The following is a 20,714-nucleotide window of genomic DNA, read 5'->3' as shown; positions in this document are numbered from 1 at the left end:
TATTCTCCTTTTCCTTTTCCCCCAGTCCTGCCATCCCTAGTATGGCTTGGATTTTTCATGAGAGAAAACAGAATGAACAATAACTTGAATATCTTTCTTTTCCACCCTAGTATTACTAGAACTTTTGCATCGGGGAAAACAGAAAAGGTGATCTTTCAAGCGTTAAAGGAGTTGGGTCTTCCCAGTGGAAAGGTATTCATTAACTTGATAATGTGGTTCTAAAACCATCTTGTTTATTTATGTTCTCATATGTAATAAGCTGGATGATTTACATGAAACTGATCTCACTTAGATTCAGAATTAGATTTTATGACATACAGTATAGTTCATTTTCTCTTCGTCCTCCCTCCTTCCTTCCCTCCTTCCCTTCCTTCCTTTCTTCCTTTTGTTTTCTGGGCATTTTAACCTAAATGTTTTAAAATTCAAATGGTTTCCTTCAAAATGGTTTTGTCAGTTTTATTAAGAAAAGGAAATGAAAGGCAGACTGCTCTTTTACACAGCTCCTACTTGAGAGAAACTCATCCGCGCTGCCTCACCCAGACACCAAGTCAGCATGAATAATTAACAAATAAATTCAGTTCTCCACGATGGCTGTACGATAGTTTATGGAGCATCTCTCCCCACACAAGCTATTTGTATTCATGGCCCTTCAGATTTCAAATAATTGAAATTAATTTATTGACTGCAAGAAAGATTTAAGCCTGTTACTGCTTTAGCAAGTCCCATTTGAAATATAAATTTCAGTATGAGAGGAAAACCTGCTCTGGTTATCCTAAGCCCCTTTATGTGGTCTTGCAAAAATGCACAGAATAAGTATAATTAAATACTGGGCTTGATTTATTCAGCATCCTGTAGGCAGGTAACTTTTCTCTCTCAAGGAGAAATGAAGGGAATGTTTCTCTATATGTGTTCTTTGGGGTGTTTCTCAGAGCAAGCCCAGCTGTAGCTAGGGTGTTTGCACACACAAGTTCTGGCTTCTGTGAGCAAGAATCTGAGATGGAGGCCCTGGGATTCCAGGTGGTCGTGCCTGAGCTTCTCACCCTCCAAAGAGAAAAAAAAGGTTCTACAATTCATGACACACATTTTATTGTTCACAGAATGATGAAATTGAGCCTGCAGCATTTACTTATGAAAAGTTCTATGAACTGACACAGAAGATTTGTCCTCGGACAGATATAGAAGATTTGTTTAAAAAAATGTAAGTTCTTTTTATGAGAAAGCATCCTATAAGTACTATCATTGTCCTTTTAGATTTTTAAACCTTTTTTTTATATTTTAATATAGCATGTTGGTAGTGTCTAGGAATATCTAGTCAGGGTTACATTTTCACCCCTTAGTTCATCAGTGTAAAAGTTCACGCTGAGTTTTTGAGAAACTTTTACATAAATTAATTGCAGCACCTGGAACTTTTTTCCCCCCTTGCATTGGCTTTACTAACTACCTACAATTTTAACCTGCTCCTTTAGGTATTAACCCATTATGTGAACTAACTAGATCCAATTTGGAATGTTAGTATGTTGTTGGAAAAGTCCACTCATTCCAATTATTTCAAATGGATGACTTACATGTTGTTTTTGAAATAATGTCTTTTGATAATGCTAAAGAATTGCAGACATTTTCTGTGACCTAGTGGGAGTGTTTTCTTTCCTTTGTTGCTGTTGTTGGTTTTTCCCCACCCCCCTCCCCCTAATGAACAGTCTCTGGCCATTTTAAGAATTCACCACTACTTCAGGGTTAGAAAATAAGTTTAGAATTATCATCAACAAATGTCAACATGTAAATCGTACCTACTGTAGCATCATATACAAAAACTTACTTTTTCTAATAAATTTCTTTTCAGCAATGGAGACAAAACTGATTATTTAACGGTAGACCAATTAGTGAGCTTTCTAAATGAAGTAAGCTTTTTCATACATTAACTCCATAAAGTCTGTGTGCAGTGGCCTGCTTCCTCCGATGTCCTCATTGCATGCCCGCATCATACGCCCTTATTTGCTTTGCTTCTGACCTGCTGATCTTTCCATTATGGCTTTACCAGGTGCAAAAATCAGCTGCTGCCTTGTGTGTTCATGTGCTTCCTACACGTTGGCTTTGCACACCGCTTTTTGTTGGTTTCTGGCTGTGATATGTAGCTCTGGTTCTGTGTGTATGTGTGAATGTTATAATATATTCATTTAATTAAATGTGTCTATGTTTTTGCAAGATGATATTTAAGGTACTTTTTTTTTTCTATTGATCTCTTTAAATAGAAAGAGAATGGATTGAGTTGACCACACTGTAGTTGGATTCTCCATTGCTAACTTTATCTCATACCTTTGCATGGAATGGAAATCTTTATTTTTGTCTTTTAATGGATTGCATGTAAGAAAAATATGTAGGTTCAAATAGAATATTTTGACAATAAGCAAAACACTTGAGTTCCTGGGTGAAAATATAGTATTAGGCTAAATTGGATTGCAGGTTAAATTTTTACTTTCTATTTTTATGACAAGCTTGGAGCTAATTTTAGAATACGATTCACTTAACAACCAAAATTGGTTGAGAGAATTTGCTTAAGCACAAGAGAAAAATATTTCAGAACAAGTAAAGGTTGTAACTTTTATTACAACTAAAATGAACTTCTTTTTCCTTTACACATACCAAAAAAGTGTTTTCTCTTTAGTGTGAAACCCATCGAGACTCTTATTAATCCAAAAACGAAAATTCGCTTTTTTTCTAACATGATAGTAAGAGTTTAAGTGAGGAATGAATAATATATTTTTGTTTCAAAATAATTTAAGTTAATCACTATACCATATAAAGAGAAAACATTAGAAAAGACAGCATCATGCCAGGCAAATGGCATTGCCTTGAGAAAAGACAAGAAGGCAGCCTGTCATTTGCCACTTGTAGAAACAAATCACATCTTTGCCAAAGGTCTTCTCTTTCCTTTCCTTGTGAGGATTCGGTGGCTTCCAATTTATAAAGGTTGCCCTCTCGAAACGCTGTTAACTGAAGTCTAACTGCACTGATAAGGAAGAGAAGGTGCCTCATAGATCCAACAGATGCCTCTACTTTTAAACAGACCCTTCAGTACAACGCAATATTTATTTCACTTGAAAACATTTCGAGTTTTTCCACTCCACTAGTTTTTAGTCATGCGAATACTGTGTTCATAATCTTTACCCAGATATTATCCACATTCTTATACCACAGTTGCTCAGAAGTTAAATTGCCTTGCTATGTTTCTATAACGCCTCCCCCTCTTCTGCCTTTTGTGGGTTTTTTGTTTGTTTGTTTTGTTTTATTTCCCTCAGCTTCTTCATGCACTTTGGGTCATTGATCATCTTAAGTTTGGTGAGATGGGCAGGAATCCTGCTCTCTACTAAGGAGGGAAGACCGTTTAGTGGAAAGGAGAAAATCTACCACATCATCAACTTGCCACTTCCTAAAATAAGGCCTCTTGTGCGCTTTGGGATGAAGCCAGCACCAGCCTCTCTTAAACATTACAGAGACCTTCATGCTGCATTTCACTGTTCAAATGAAGCAACAATTCTGGCGTCTTGAGGATAGGTGCAGCATTCACAGGCTCTTATCTAACGCATTTCCTTTTACGGATTGTTTTTATTGGCCCATACAGTAATCACTGTTGTAATTCTTATAAGACATGACATTTAATTTAGAAAAAAAATGATTACCCATACTTTCTTGCTCTGCCATCCAAATTCTTTCTTAAAATATGTATTATTTGGCAAGCTTTTATCCATCACTATTACTGTGGACAATAATATTCATTTGTTTTTTATGTTTCCTTCTATTTGGCTTCTCATTAACAGTAAGAAAGTACTGATGGAATCAGTGTGGTTCTGGATTTCTTTAGGTCACAGAGACTATCAGACAGTGTAGGGAAGGGTACACCCTTTATTTTTAATCAAAGTGTCTGCCCTGAATTTCTTCCTTTTCTATCCTAGTAAACTCAACTGAAAGGACTAGAAAAAAATTTGAATGTCTCCTTGAAGAAGCTTTGCCAAACCTAGAGAACATCCCGCCAGCCCCTTGCACCCCTTTTTTTGAGTCGTACTCTTGCCCTTTTTATCTCTCCAAAAACAAAAACATCCCTTAGAGCAACTTTAAAACTCACAACAAAAGGAGACAGAGAGCTCACTCAAGAAAGGAACAGACATTGGAATGTAAGGGTCTATGACTCCAAAAGATTAGACCTAAACATTTTCAGAACGTCTTAGCCACGTAGTCTCAACAAGCCAGTAGTCAGCATTGCACTGGGAGCCCTGGATCATGCAATAAGACAAGGAAAAATAAACAAGCCCTGCGAAGGCCGGAAAGGACAAAGCCCTAGTCTCATTTGCAGATGTCGATTGTCTACCCTGATATTAAAAATGATCAACTGAAAAACTCTTTGAATTAATAAGAAAGGTTAGCAAGGTAACCAGAGAAACAATCAGCAAAGCAAAAATCAATAGACACATATATACCAGCATTTACCAATTAGAATAGATAACAGGAAAAAAATAAATCCCATTTATATTACCAGAAGTCACGCTGGCTCAGTTTGTACCTTTACTCCTTCTATGAAATTTTTTGTTCCGTTTACTAATGTGTATCTTCAAGGGGCTAAAAGGAAAGCAGAGGCTATTGTCTATTTACCCCTTGGCCACCACGTAGGGGTTGGTACTACCTTCTCCCTACCTATGCCATCCACACGGACTAGCTTTTCGGTAGTAGCTTGTTGGACCTGCCTCATCTGCTTCTCAGTATCTTCTTGTTCCCTGCCCCCAAAGTGTGATCCACGGACCAGCAGCATGGGCATCCCTTGGGAGCCTGTTAGAAATGCAGAATCCTGGGTCCCACCACATCTGCTGAATCAGAATCTGCATTTAACAAGATCTCCAGGTGATTGTTTGCACGTTCAAGTTTGCAAAGCCTTGTCCTAGAGGATTACTGGATTCCTCCTTGAAATGTTGAGTGTGAGTGGGAAGGATATGGGAGCAGCATATGCATTCCGTTATTCTCCATAAAGAATTTAGTCATGGAAATCTACCACTCAGATCTAAAATTTTGCCACAGCTATAGCGTCTCTTGGTCCCATCCAATGGACTGCGCGAAACTTTCTTTGCCTATATTATGAAAATTGCAGACTAGAATCTAGGAGGGATAATACAGGCGCTCAAAGTGAGCCGCCACAGGGTTAGACACTACTTCCAACTCAGTTGCTCGGATGTGGCAGGACTAAAGTCTCCGGGCTTCAGTCAATTTCACTTCCCCTTCCCTATTCCTAAGGAGAAGCTAAGTTGATTGTAGTTTTACCTTCTTTCCCTCTTTGACTTCTTGCAAAGGTGCTAACAAATGAGTTCCTGCAGAATTGGGAGATGCATGGAGGGCAGGAGAGAGAGAGCAAAATGAGGAAGAGAGGAAAAGAGTCTTAGCTGGCCACGATAATTAATAATTAGCTTTATTTTCTTGCTGCTGGTAATCTTCCCCCTGCCTCACACATATCATATGATCACATTAGGGCTAAACCTGACTTTTTCATTTTTTATTTTTGCAGTTGAAAGAATATAAAAAGGAGCCCTCGATCTCTTTCCAAAATCTTTATTCTTTAGTGCACAAGCAAAGAGAGAAAAGGAGGTACTTAGTCTTATCAGTAATCTTACCCTTGCCAATTATTTCTTTCTCCTTTTTTATATCTTTTTTTGAATATTATTTATATTATTTTTAATAACATCCCATTTCTCCCACTACTTGGTTTAAAGCCAGTTGATGCCTCCTCTCAGTATGAACAAGGATGTAATAATGGAGTCCTGTCTATCACATCCTTATTTACTTGGACATAGTTCTGTGAGCTATTTCTGGAAGCTACCTAGAATCTCATTTTACAAAGCACTGGATACTGTGAGGTGAATATCCTGGTACATTGTTTCCCCAAATCCAGATTGAAAACTGATGGTCCCTCAGAGCTGTGAAGCCTTTGCCTCACTGTGCCTGTGTCTGTGTGGAACATCTCTGCAACCTTCTCACTCTGAGATTACCTGGAAATGATCTTTCTCCTCATTGTTTTTTCATGTATAGCTTTGTGACTCTAATGCAAACCTTACCATTTTTTCCCTTGTCTTTCAATTATCCACATTGTGCTCTGCTACCTTTTTGAAACATGAGAATTTTAGGGACAGCAAAAAATTATATTATCTGGTAGAGCAGATACAAAGACAAATGTAGTTTCACATTGTGCTTAATGCTTATTTGCTGCAAATGTAATTTTCAGAATAGGGATTTATGATACATCCTTCTTAGAACACAGTTTTCCTGGCTATTGCTTCTAATTACAGGACATCTTAAACATTTAGCATTCTTCTCTTCTTGTAGGAGTTAGGTACGTTTTTTTAAACCTATATGCAAATATGTTAAAATGCATACCTTTACATGTTAGAGCAGTGATTCCTTTTTTTATTTTTTTAAGACATCGTCTTGCTCTGTTGCCTGGGCTAGTGCAGTGACGATGTCATCATATCTCACTGCAACCTCTACCTCCTAGGCTCAAGCGGTGATCCTCCTGCCTCAGCCTCCTGAGTAACTAGGAATACAGGCATGCACCATCACACCTGGCTAATTGTTTTATTTTTATTTTTGTAGAGACAGGGTCTTGCTATGTTGCTCAGGCTGGTCTTGAACTCCTGGCTTCAAGCAGTCCTCCTGCCCTGGCCTCCCAAAGAGCTAGGACTATAGGCGTAAGCCACTGTGCCCAGCCTAGAGCAGTGATTTCTTAAAGTTGAGCACGTTGAATTACCTGGAAAGCTTATGAAAACATAGATCCACGGGTTTCACCCCAGGGATCAGATTGAGTAGATCTGGGCCCTGAGAATCTACATTTCTAACAAGCTCCCTGTTGGTGATGCCAGTGCTGCCATCCACAGACCACACACTGCAAGTAGCACCGTGTTAGAATACACACACAGATGTATATAAAGATACACACCAACATGTCTGAATTCCCTCTCCTTTCCCTAACTTTATCTCTCCTCTCCCCTATAGCCAAATCCCTTCTTTCTTTCTCCTTTTAATTCATATGGATTTGCCTCATTATCCATCAGTTCAGAATACTCAACAATGAACGTATCATTAAATCAAAAGACTTAATAAGGAAGAGACATACAGTGGCCAACTTTGAATATAATACTGCTGGGGTCTAAAAAGGGCCTTTTTCATCCCATATTCATCTTTTTCCACGTGATATTATTTATGGAGATGTGAGAAGGGATGTGCCAAGAAAGAGGGTTTGGTTTTTTTTTTTTAATTTGTTTGTTTTTAAAACAACGCATTCTCACCAGAGGGATGGAGCTCGTCATTTCTTTGAATCGCCGGCTCTGTTGCATGATGGCATCGATTTCCTAAACAAGGTGTAGCATGCCTTCACTTGCCTGGCATTCCATGGTCCACCTCACAATTTCTCTTTCTCTGCATATCCCATAGCTTTTGTTCTTGATGGTCTCAAGGCCTGTTATTAATATAACAGTTTCTGTTCTAGCATATGCATGGATGTGAGCTGTTGTGAGCCATAATTTCTTAGATTACAACAGAAGCATGCTTCATTGGGATAAATTGGCAAAAAGATATTGATTCCCTATGAGTTAATGCTTTTAACTCAGTGGGGGAGAAAGGACAACCAGAAAAGGCTGGGCCACCTCTGCTTTAGGAAATTACATCAAGTGTTCCGTTGGCCAAAGGCATTCATTCGTGACGTAGCTCACTTTTCAAACGATCATTCCAAAACAAATGGGGAAAGAAAATCCATATGAACTTTTAACAATTATTTCTTAAATACTTTTCCAATAATGTTTTTCAAAGTCTGTGCATATATTTGGGTAAAGAGTTATTGCCGAGGTCCTATTTATTGACCAGATTTTGCTCACATCTGCTTATCTGTCGTTATTCCATTGAAGTTTGCTTTATTTATTTGTTTGTTTGTTTATTTATTTATTTATTTGAGGGATGACCAGGGACCCAGTGCAGTCCTCTAATCCATAGCAAACAATAGGGAAGTTTAATGGACCCACTGCCTCCAGATACACGGAGACACATGCATGCACACACACACACGCACACACACACGTGATTGTAGCTAAGTCAGTTAGCAAATCGGACTTCTCATCATTGCTGTAAAATCAGGATGACATCACTGTAGGAACAGCATTGTTCCTGGTGCCTCGTGTCATACCAGGAGCACCTTATGTGTCCATTTGAAAAGGATGATGTCACCAACCTCCTAAATATCTTAATCATTCATATACTCTCTGCCCAGAGAATTTTATATTGTTTATAGCTCATAGATATCCTTGTGCCGATTAATTTTAATCATTAAAATTGGTTAATTTTGAAAATATTCACTCAAGAAAATGAAGTTTGCTGAGTGCCCAAGAAATCTTTTATTGATGTAGAAAGATATATTGAAAATTGAATGATGTTTGCTTATCTAACATTAGGGTTTTTTGTTGTTTTTGAGGTTTTGGGGGGCACTTAAACTAGCATATTATCTATTTATCTCTTTGAACTATTTTTGTGGGGGGGGTTGGTTTTTGTTTTTCTTAAAAATATTTTGACCTCACTTTTTGTAGACATTATGCCAAATGTCTTACCTGTGGTGTGGGAACTAGAAGACAATACAGTTGACATGCACACTATTATGTATCTTTTAACTTTCGAAGGGCAAAAGAAAATGTATTTTCTCTCTCTAATTCAGTGAGAGGAACCAACAAAGTACTCTCATATTGGGACTTTTTGAATTACATTTTAGGGAGAAAGACAGAAAGGCAGTGAAGTTCTATCTTTGTAATTATAAACATAGTCTAGATATATTTTGTTGGAAACATTATAAAATTAATAATATATAATGCCTCAAGGGCAAGAAATGTCAACCTAAATGGAGTTATTTTCTTATCATAGCATCAACGAGATCCTCGACTGAATGAAATTTTATTCCCATTCTATGATGCTAAAAGGTCAATGCAGATCATTGAAATGTATGAACCTGATGAAGATTTGAAGAAAAAAGGTAATCAAAACAGAAAAACAATTTTTTTCCCTTCAAACAAGAAAATATGCAACTTTTAAAGCCCTTGGATTTTTAGGTAAAGGTATCTTTGAATGCTTTCGAGTTCCCTAGAGCCAAGAATGTATGACTGATTTTTTTTTCCCCATTCTTGAATTAGTATAAATTTCATCTCACATCAAAATTAGTCCATGCTGCCTGAAGTATACTGTTAATTAATTGTGCTATTAAATATATTATGGTGCTATTTTGCCCATGTACTTTCACGTCATATTGCATAAAATATAAAAAATGCCAAATATAGTCTCTATTTGCAACCTTTGAAAAGAATTTCTGTTATAAAAATAATTTACACCTTCTTTTTCTCCCTTTCGTTTTGCCAAGCCAAATAAATTTATTGCATCATTTGATGTGCCCTCTCACCCCTCATTTGACCTCTGGTATGAACGATAAATACAATTGATATGAAATTATATAGTCAGGAATCACTTTAGCAAATTGCTGATGTTTCTGGACCTTTGTCCCTTTTAAAGAAACTTTGGGAGACAATGTTTTTCCTTCCAATATCTGTCAAAGGAAAGGCATGGGGAGGAATTCTAAGGTCGGTTCCATAGCAGTGGGAAACACCTGCAGAGAATGGGAGGAATGATGCTAACATAACTGTACAGGGAGGGAAGGGGGTACCTGAGCTAGAGCCTCTGGCCTTATGTCTCAGTGGAGAAGGAAAGAAGATCCAAGTTCAAGTTCAGTCGGTCCCGTGTGTCAATGAATCTCATGGCCTCAGTTTCCTCCTTTTTAGAATAGATTCTCTTTTCTTTGTATCTAATGCCTGCGAATGTGGCTTAAGGGTTTATACCTTTTCTGGACCAATGTAGAACCTATTGTAGTTATGCCTGGCTCGTAATACCCCCTGACTTCACCCCTGATATTTTTCCGAGACCAACAGAGTTTTCCCTTTGGTCATAGTCATACAGTTACACTTTCTGCTGTGGCTGAAGATACCTGTTTTCAGTGAGACTGCTTCATTATTGTAATTTATTCCATATTACATGTGACTAAAGCATAGGGAGGAGCATCTTGGTAGAAAAGTTAGCACTTTGCAGTAGCAGGAGGTGATATGATTCTTGTTGCTACCCTCTCACTGTGTGACTTTGAGCTAGGAACTAGCCTCCTGGGCCTCAGTTTCCCTGCTTGTTGTAAAAAGGTGGGGCCCATGCAGTCCTTCACCTAATATTTCCCTTTCTCTCCTTTACTTCTTATAGTTTATAGAAGGCTGACTAGGTGCTAAGCACTGTGCTAGATGCTAGGAATTCAAAACTGAGTTAAGAAATGCCCCCTGCCTTGAAGGCAGCTGTGGTCTGTTCAAGGAGAAAAGCAAGTGACTCAGCTATTCCTTGGCAGTGTGATAAATGTTATGGTAGAGATGTGTCCTTAGTTATTCCTAAATTCCTTCCAAGTCCTAAAAGTCTATGAAGTTACTACTGACACATCTAAAAGGCATAGCTTTACCATTTCACAAATGACAGAAATTTTAAAGTCTGTCATTATCGAGTGTAAGTGAGAATGCGGTGCAAAAGACATTCCTAAAAACTTCTGGTGGGATCGTAAATTGTTTCTACCACCTTGGTGAATGTTTGGCGATAGCTCATGAAGTGGAAAATAAGCCTCTCTTACAGCCCAGCACTTCTACTTCTAGGTATGTATCCTAGAGAATCTCTTGTACGTTTCCCTAACTCTGAATGTCAGAGTGGCACAGAACTCGGTCCTCAGACCTCTGCCCCATCTGTACTCTCTCATTAGGTAGCTCATGCAGACCAGTGGCTTTAAGTTCTTTCTATATGCGTAAATTAAACTCTCCAGTCCGAACCTCCTACTTAAACTACAGAGCCATAGTAGAACTCTCCGTTTGGATGTTGGATGGACATTTCCAATGTATATGTACAACGTGTTTGGGGTCTCCCCACCCCCAGACTGTTCCTTCCCCAACCTATAAAATGGTATCATTATTCACCCAGCTTTTCAAGTTAAAACCCTTGGAATCATATTGGACTTGTTTCATTCTTTCACATCACATCTGATTCACTAGCAGAATCTGTAAGATCCAGTCTCAAAATAAATCCTGAATAAATCACTTCTCATCATTTCCACCCCTACCAGATTATCCTACGTCATCCCTCCCCGGGCAATGCCAGTTGACTTCTAACTAGTCCTACCCTCTTTACTCAATGCCCTACAATTTATGCTCCACACAGTGGCCAGAGTAAACCTTTTCAAAACAAATCTAATCATGGGAGTCCTCTTTTCAAAACCCTCTGAAGCCTTCCCAACACAATTAGAATAAAATCCAAAGTACTTAGTGAGGACTGAAGCCCAACTGATATAGCCTTTGGCTCCATCTCCAAACTCTTTTCCAGCTACTTGTTTCCTTGGTCACTTGTTCCATCTTGCTGTCATTGGATGAACTTGGCACACACACTTTCTCATCAAGTTCTCTACACCTGCTCATCCCTCCACCTGGAGTGGGGTTTCCCAGGTGTGCATGTGGCTTGTGTGTGATTTGCTCCTCATACATGTGTGTGACCTCCTGAGAAGGGCTTTCACCGTCCACATACCTAACACAGTGTCCTGTCATTCTCCGTCACCTTCCTTCTTGCTTTCTTTGTCCTTGAAGCACTTTCATGATATTATACTTATATTTATTTGTTCATTTATTTGTTTCTCTCACCTGTAATATATGAGTTTTCATGAAGGGAGGGCTTGTTTCTTCTGTCGCTGCATCTATCCTGGTGCCTCAAAAAGTACTTGCTCTTAGAATGAATCAGTGTGCCCAAGGAGAGAGGTAGACAAATTTCTACTTTTAGTACTTTTGGTTATAATTAGAAATGACCTACATATCCATCAATGGAATAATGGATAATAAATTATGGTACATTCCTATATGGACTTCTACACCTTCAGTGAAAAACAAATGAAGAAGAGCTACATATATATCAACTGGATAAGTCCCAGGAAAATACACAGTAAAAAATAACAAATTGCAAATGCACACGGTAGCCTAGCTTTGATATAAATTCAAAAATATTCCAATCTACCTATCATTTGGATAAATGTACATGGAGTAAAGTTGCAAAACCATTTTGGTGTTAAACACCAAAACTAGGGTAGTGGTTATCTGTATGGCAGTAGAAAGATGATGGAACGGAGTGGAATTGAGATAGGGTATGCAGGGTGCTGCAGTGGTGTTGGTAATGACGTGTTCCTTTAAAATACGTAAAACAAATAAAATGTTAAGATCTGACAAAGCTGTGGTATAGGTCCATGGCTATTTATTATACTAACATCTGTACTTTTCTGTAAGTTTGAAATGCAGATGCTTAAATAAAAAAGCAAAAAGCTCAGGCTGTCGATGGCCAGTAGGGTGGTAGAAGATGCATACTTATTGACAGCCTCTCCTGCAGTGACCATGTGGGCCTTGCCCCATGTCAGAAAGGTATGATCGAAATGAACAGCAGCTTTGGGGGCCATGCTTCAATGACCACTATACACTCTTCTCAACAGCCCCATATGCTGACTTATTGATAAAATTGAAAACTGAATTTTTTAAGTTCAGAGGGGCTATCATCGCCAAGAAAAATCCCTTCTCCAATCCAGTGAGAACCATGCCTTCCAATTACTACATTTTCTATTTTTCAAAGGGCACCTCTCGTATATATTCTCATTTGCCATTCACGATGATCCCGGAAAGCAGGTAGGACCAGTATTTTTCCCCACTTGACAGAAGAGGAAGCTGAGACCCAGGGGCAAAAGGAGTGAGTGGCAGAAGCAGAATTAGATAAAGGTCCCCTCAGCCCCTAGTGACCATAGTTCCTGGTGCTGCGTTTCTGAACTTGGGGTACTATGTGTTAATACTTCTGCCATCACAGATATGAAAGCAGAATGCCACCTATTTGTGGAATGCATCATGTTACTTATGATGCACAACTCTTATTTTATTCAAGTTCTGAAACACAAAGGTTCTTGGGAAAGAGACCGTGAAGTTGTTTTTACTCTTACTGTTTAAGCTGCCCCAGCTTCCACGAATAAAACATGAGATGTGCATCTTCAGAGTTACAAGTGCTACTAAGATATTCTTTTTCCCCTAGGCCTCATGTCAAGTGATGGGTTTTGCAGATATCTGATGTCAGATGAAAATGCCCCAGTCTTCCTAGATCGCTTAGAACTTTACCAAGAAATGGACCACCCTCTGGCTCACTACTTCATCAGTTCTTCCCATAACACCTATCTCACTGGCCGACAGTTTGGTGGGAAGTCTTCAGTAGAAATGTACAGACAGATTCTTCTGGCTGGTTGCAGGTCAGAAACTCAAAATGGCAATTTGTTCTTTGTCTGTGATGCCCTTTTACTTCTCTCTGAAAAATAGGAAATAGCAATCAGTGAAAAGGACATTTGTTCTTCTCTTTAATGTATTATAATGGTCATTTAACCTTGAGAAAGGAAGGACAATCTCTCTCCCAGAAAGGTCTAGAGTCATCCTTTGGATCAAAAGACTTTTTTATTGTAAACTTAAAATATGCCCCAAAAATTGCAAAAAAGAAAACATGCATATTTTAAGAAGGCATGTTAAGGTTTTTATTGGTTATAGACACCTATAAATTTAGCCTTATTTAATGTAAAAGTATAACAATGTAGTTCTCTAAAAAATAGAGATTATTGAAAATGATTTTCTTTTTACAGAAACTGGCAGATATTTGAGGTTTAAAATATGACAAAAATGATAAAAGTGACAAATTAGAAATGCAGTCACATTATAATTTTTTTCTTGGTTATTGATTAAGCAATACTTTATTTTTTAAATTCACTTTTTTGTGTATGGAAATAACGTTAAAAGAAATTAACTACATCCTTGTTTCCATTCACATATTTCCTCTGAATACTTGAGTATGAATCACTTAAACACTAAGAACATTTTTAATATGGCCAAAGTAACATTATCCCACCTATCAAAACTAAAAAATAATTTTTAATGTCATCTAAAACCCAGCCCATATTCAGATTTCCCCAGTTATACACAAATTATCCTTTATTGAAGCTTTGTCACAATTAGTATTTCGCCACCCAGACCATGCTGCTTGTTATATCTCTTAAGTTTCTTTTAATCCATTCAGACAATCCCTTTTTGATGATACCAACCTGATGAGGAATATAATGTGTTTTTACCCTGTATATGCCATGAAATAATCATATTACTTAACTCATTCAATTTTCTGTTCTATAAGAACACAATTTATGTTGATGTGTTTTAATTTGCACACACACTATTTTATAGTAAAGGTTCAATATCGTAATTTCACTGTGTCCCTAGATGCATTGAACTTGACTGTTGGGATGGAAAAGGTGAAGACCAAGAACCGATAATAACTCACGGAAAAGCAATGTGTACAGATATCCTTTTTAAGGTAACTTTGAAAACTACATAGCCACAGCCTTTCCCAAACTAAGCGAAAATTCAAGAGATAAAGGAATCGAGAAAAGAAAACTAATTATTCATTTTCTCAAGCATTGTTCCTTCTATACCTTTTCTCCAGTTTTGAGGAGAAAGTCAAGACAAATGTCTTCTCCATTTCACGACCCCTTCATGATACTTTTTCTTCATTCAAAGGGCTTCTCTGGCAGAGTTTACCTAGTTCTACTTACCTTAAAAACAGTCTTTCTTATCTACCCATTTGCTTACTTACTTTTCATTATTCCCGAAGGACTTCAAGATGGCATGAAAAGATAAATAGACTATAGAAAATAAAATGATTATAAATAGAGCCTGTAAGAATAAGGGAATAAGATGATGAGATTAGATTTTATGAATGCTTGTTAAGAAATCCTAGGATCTTGCAATCCATACCATAAATTGGGCTCCAAACTTTCTAGAATTCAGTGCAAGGAGGGAAACATGATTTGCAGGATCCATAAAAAACAAAGTAGTTGGTCCAGAAAACAAAGTTATTCCCAGTGAGAAATTTTCTCTTGAGGCCTCATAGAGAGGAATCAGTAGTTTACAAATAGACATCTTGCTAATGGCCTTTTGGTGATCTCAGTATATAATTTGAAGGCTGGTTTCTTAGAATGTTCCTCAATGTACCCATGAATGATATCCTACCAAAAGATAAGTCATAAATATGTAATTCTATGGTCAGCTAATGTCAGGTACCAAAACCTATCGGTTTGATATGTCTCAGGATAAATATTACAACACCTGGAGCAATGGTTCTCAACTCTACCTACATGCGAAAAATCACCAGGGGTGTTTTCAAAAGCACAGATGCCTAGGTCCTGTACATATAGTTTCTCTTAGCCAAGATGTTGGTGAGTTTTGGCCAGCAATGAATTCAAAGTTATATTTCCTGAGGGGTACCAAGAGTATATGCAAGTGGGAAGCCATGGGTTTGCAGAGCCAGCCAACCTGACAGGAAGGGGTATGTTTTTTTTTTAGAGAAGTCAGGAGCCTAATAAGGGAACACAGCTGAAAAGAAGGCCATGCCCTCTCAGCCAGTCGCAATTAAGAAGCAGGAGGGCAGAGCCACATTTTCCCTCAAGGATTAATTTTTTTTTTTAACTCACGCAGACAATCAAGATCACAATCATTTTAACCTGGGAAGAAACTTTAAGCAAGATTACTAAATGATCACCTCAGCCATAAATATGTCTTAGGAAAATTTCAAGATTATCTAACGTTGGGGCGTTATCGTTTCAAATAGATTTCCCTACATAACGATTATAAAATATTTTCCTGATTAACCCAATGATGGGATTTACCCTGTGATTAGCTTACAAACCAGTAGGAATTTGGGGTCCTTTACCAAATATGATGGCTCTGATTGTAGGAGTGTTGGTTTGAAGCATTTGTTTCTAAAGCTGAACAGAAACTAGGCCCAAACATCTGTTAAGGCCTCCCCTGGTCCATGGAGGTAGTGGAGAAGGGCAAACGTGTGCAGCTCATTCAAAAGCCATTTCAAGTGATTGAGCTCCACGTGACAACGAGAGGGATCCAGGACACTTTCCTGTTTGACCTCATATGTTGCCCAACGAAGGGGAACCCCCCCCCCCCCCGTGATGCCCATCTCACCAGGCTGATAAGAAACATGGGGTATTGCAAATGTCACACCAGTAACCCAAAACTGATTCCCAAACACAGGAAAGTCATAAAAGCTTCCAGCAGTCCTTAGGTCGCTATCAACACATTTCTCCATGAGGTGGGAGGAATTGGAGAGTGGCCTGTAGTGAAAATCCCTGTGCCGAAAACTTACCTGCTCCTACAGAAAAAACGTGAACTCTGCACCCCTGGCATGGCATATTATCAACCAGGGAGCTGCCATGCCATTTAGATGAAATCTCTTGTAAGTTAATAGCACCATAATTCTGAAGAACTAAAAGATAGCATTGAAAAAAAAATAGTCATTAACCATTAACTGCACCCTGGCTCTAACCACAGGGGACTCCATCTGTAGAGGTATCAAGGTAAATGGGTTCTCCAGGGTCTGAATTGCCAAAATTGATTTTCTGAAGGCTTAATTAATAGTTGCTGAATAGTTTCAGGTGCTTTCAAGTTTTTGCTCTTTTTCTCTCATTAACACTCTTTCTTTTTAAAGGATGTAATTCAAGCCATCAAGGAAACTGCATTTGTCACATCAGAATATCCTGTAATTCTCTCCTTTGAAAATCACTGCAGGTATAAGGATTCATTCTGCTCCAACTCTCTAAGTGGAGCTGTTTCCTAACCTTCATTCCCCGCTCTTGCTCTGTATCTTTTTTAATAGCTGAACAGTTTGTTTTGTGAAGTGCTAAGTTCCAAACAGTCCTCCAGTAAGGACACATAGTCTTATGCAAAACAACAAAACCACCCCCTCCCCCAAGAAAAACAAGCCATTTTATTGTGTTTCAGAAATGCTCACTCTAAACAAAAGATCACAGATTGGGATACCTTGCTTAAATTTCCATTGAGTTGGAAGATTTCAATATATTTGAAATCAGACTTTAGTAACTTGAAAGACATTTTTTACCTCTTCTTACGAGTTCTTCGTTTTGGGGCACAATCCACTTCTTTTTAAATTATACCAATTAAAATTGTGGTATTTAAAAGTACATCTCGCATTATCCTTAAGAGAACGGTCATGCGTTTTGCAGAGTGGGAGTCTTTAATTGCTTAGGAGTTGGGTGTTTCTTATTCTTGCACGGTTAATGGATGTTTGAATTTACAAATGCCACTTCTTTCTCTCCAGCAAATATCAACAGTACAAGATGTCCAAATATTGCGAAGATCTATTTGGGGATCTCCTGTTGAAACAAGCACTTGAATCACATCCAGTATGTATTTTTAGCAAACCATATTTCTAGCATGAATGGATTTGTTTTGAAATTCATTTCTGAAGGGTCAAGTAGCACTGGAGGATGAATGCTAAAGATCTTCATATTTATTTAAATTCTTTGGTACAGAAAGCTTTCATCATACTTCGGAGGGATGTAGAGAAAGACGCATAAAAAGAAACCTCTGTAAAATCTGGAATAAACATCGGGTTCGGTTTAATTTGGAAGATCGTGGGGTCTTAGAGTTTTTCAGTTATTAGTCCTAAAATTTCATAAAGCACTCAAGCCAAGATAGATTCAGCAGTCGTTCTCAACTTCAGTTACATGTTAGAATTATCTGGGAACTGTTGAAAACACCTATACCAGGGCCCTACTCAGAGATTGATTTAATTGATCCAGGGTCAGGCCTGAGCATGGTGTTTTTAAAAGCCCTCGAGGTAAATGAATGTGTATCTAGGGTACAGAACCCATGGGAGGCTGTCATGGAAAGTACCCTAGATTGAAGTCACAGGATCATGAAGTTCAAGTTCCCAACTCCAAAATACTTGGGCAAGGTTATATATACGTTTTTGAACTCATTTTACATGTGCTAATTTCTCCATAAAGCAAAGAAATGAAACTGTGGTCCCTAGATAGGCTTTATGGAATCTATGAGTTCATTCTAATTGCATGCAGTTTTTTAGTATATAATCATTCCAGAGAGTTTATCACTTTTTTATAAGGATCCATGACCTCCAAGGGGTTACAATCCACTGTCACAAGACATTGCGAGTAGCAAGACAGCTAATGAAATCAAAGTAGAAAACCCTCTGTGGTAGTTAAATATTTTTACCCCACTATTGACAAGCAGCTACTGGTTGGCCCAAACGTGGTAGCGTGGGGTAGTAGAACACCAGAACGACAGACGTGAGGAAGGTGCTTTGTGCTACGTAGGAAGACTTATTCAGAAGTGTCTATGGGAACAGAAAAAAACAATATGGGAGACAAGGATATTTGCATCCTCTGCTCCTGGCACCTGAGGTTGTCTTCGGCACGATGAAGCAGTTGCTGTAGGTGCTCTGCCCATAGCCTTGCGGTGCTGCCTTTTCCCTGCACACTGACCTGACTTGGCTGCCAGCACCCGCAAGCTCTTTGCCTGAGAGTGAGCCCTGGTGACTGGAACCTACGCTGCCCACACGTGAAAGACAGGCCAGAAGTGTAAGAGAATTGTCACCCCCAGCCCATGCTTGTCCCTCTTGACGTAGGATAACTCTGAGCACCTGTTCTCTGCCTCCCAGGGTGCTCCAGAAGGATCGAGCTCTTGTTGCCCACAGCGATAACTTGCTTGATAACACACCCTTGATGGGCCGCCTATCTTCTTTTTCTCACTTTCTCACTCCTCTGTTGGAGTTTCCTTCCAAATAAATTACCGGTGCATGAATCCGTGTCTCTGAGGCCGATTCTAAGGGAACCCAAACTAAGAAACATCCTTGGTTTATTGGTTTATTCATTTATTTATTTATTTTTACCTAGGCCTCCGTTTATGTTCCTGGTTTTGTTAAGATGCTTGCTTTTGTGGAAAAACCACTATATTCTTAGTGAAGCAATGTGCACATCCATGAAAGGTGTTATGGGAAGCATCGGTAATACAAATGGGAATCAGACCTACTCTTTCAGCTAAATAGCTTTCAGTCTTTGGGACTGGGAACAGGACACAACTATAAACATATAACTGAAAAAGAAGATGGCCAATGAAGTGTTGAGTAATTTGTTGGAGGTGTCCTGGTGCAAGAGAGATCACTGGGGAATGGGCCCATGACACCAGCTGCTTCCCAGAAGGGAGCAGCGTTTCAGGAAACGGTTTCATTTGAGGCAAGACAGAAACAGGAAGGCACAGGGCCTTGCATGTAATAAGTAGTATAAATAACGATTTTTGAAAATAAATGGATGCATGGAAGGGTATATGGGTGGGTATGTAGATGGATGGGTGGGGGAGTGGGGACTGGATGACTAGCTATAAGACAGTTCTGTGGAACGGGTAGTAACGTACAGAGACACCTACTTTGTGGATATAAATCCAAGCAAATGAAGCCATAGTCCAGTACAAATTCCCATAATTAGGACCACTCCCTTCTTGATTCCCTTACCGAACCCACAAAACCACAATCCCAAGCATTGAGGTTGGATCAGCTTACTGAGAGACAGGCTTACTGTCCTACCCAGCACTTGGGGGGCACTGGGGAGCCCTTCTCTTGGGAAAGCCAATTTAGACCCCAGCTGTCACAATGATCCCTTGTACTTTACCAGATACTTAAAAGGTACAAGGCCTGCAGTGGAGCAGGACCCCCTCCCCAGACCCCACCCCAGGCCAGCCCGCAGCTCCTCTGGGGCAGTTGGAGCAGCTCTGCACCTTTCTGGAGACTGTGGATTTCAAACTTGTGCTGCATTAGTCTAAGGCAAAGTTGGCTGCGTGGGCTCGTGTGCTGGAGAATGAAAACGTAAAACTGTGCTGACTGCCATCTGGTGGCTGTTAGGTGGTATAACTACCCGGCCTCCCATGCTGGATCGGGAATGAGAATAGCAAAGCACAACCCTTCATGAATTCAGTTCTTTCTGTTTATCTCTAGCTCGAACCAGGCAGATCTTTGCCATCCCCCAATGACCTCAAAAGAAAAATACTCATCAAAAATAAACGGCTGAAACCTGAAGTTGAAAAAAGTAAGTCAAATACACATACATATATGACAGAAACATACGTAATGTGTTTGGACAATTCAGCTAGTCTAGAATGAAATTTATTTTAACACCACTGATTTTTTTTTGGGGGGGAAGGGATGTAGTGGTGATGTGACATGTACTTTTCAGAACAATGTTGGCACGTTTCCGTTTAAATTTAGGTTCTACATCAATGGGAAAAGCATATTTATATATTCATAAGCCAAAATTTGGAGGGGTCCCCAGGGAAGGTGGGAAGAAAGTAGAAGCATTTTAGAATTTATCAAAATATAAGGAACATGCGTTTTATAATTGTATATACTCTAAAATCCTCTTTAAAAGTTTCCCTTTGCAAATTGCCTGTGTCATTCATACATATCTAGAGACAACAGGTAAATGTGAATATGTATATATGTGATAGATTGAGAGACAAATGATTTTATGTAGACATTTTCCCTTTATTTTCCCAGGATGTTTTCTTTGAAAATATTTTCTTTCAGAGTATTTGAACTAATAGTATCAAATATTAGTAATACTGCACTGTATTTTTCCCCAGGTATTCTAAATGAAGATTTTAAAATTATGCTAATGACAGTTTATTTTTATTTCAAAAGCAATAATGCCA

General features: G+C 38.7%; 1 protein-coding gene across 3 annotated transcripts in view; it reads left to right on the top strand.

Moving 5' to 3' along the window:
• Window positions 1–20,714, top strand: part of PLCB4 (phospholipase C, beta 4) — a 133,690-nt gene that overhangs the window by 50,888 nt on the left and 62,088 nt on the right. For all 3 annotated transcript variants that reach the window (XM_012639251.1, XM_012639249.1, XM_012639250.1), the window contains exons 7-15: window positions 111–192; window positions 1,098–1,198; window positions 1,841–1,898; window positions 8,935–9,043; window positions 13,183–13,393; window positions 14,403–14,496; window positions 16,681–16,760; window positions 17,311–17,395; window positions 20,002–20,092. In XM_012639251.1, coding sequence (XP_012494705.1) covers window positions 111–192; window positions 1,098–1,198; window positions 1,841–1,898; window positions 8,935–9,043; window positions 13,183–13,393; window positions 14,403–14,496; window positions 16,681–16,760; window positions 17,311–17,395; window positions 20,002–20,092 — 911 coding nt within the window. The remainder of the gene's footprint in view (window positions 1–110; window positions 193–1,097; window positions 1,199–1,840; window positions 1,899–8,934; window positions 9,044–13,182; window positions 13,394–14,402; window positions 14,497–16,680; window positions 16,761–17,310; window positions 17,396–20,001; window positions 20,093–20,714) is intronic.

Source organism: Propithecus coquereli, unplaced genomic scaffold (assembly GCF_000956105.1).
Source record: "Propithecus coquereli isolate 6110/MARCELLA unplaced genomic scaffold, Pcoq_1.0 Scaffold139, whole genome shotgun sequence".
NCBI classification, from domain to species: Eukaryota; Metazoa; Chordata; class Mammalia; order Primates; family Indriidae; genus Propithecus; species Propithecus coquereli.
The sequence above is the reverse complement of the archived record's forward strand: the minus strand, read 5'-3'. Positions and strand labels throughout refer to the sequence as shown.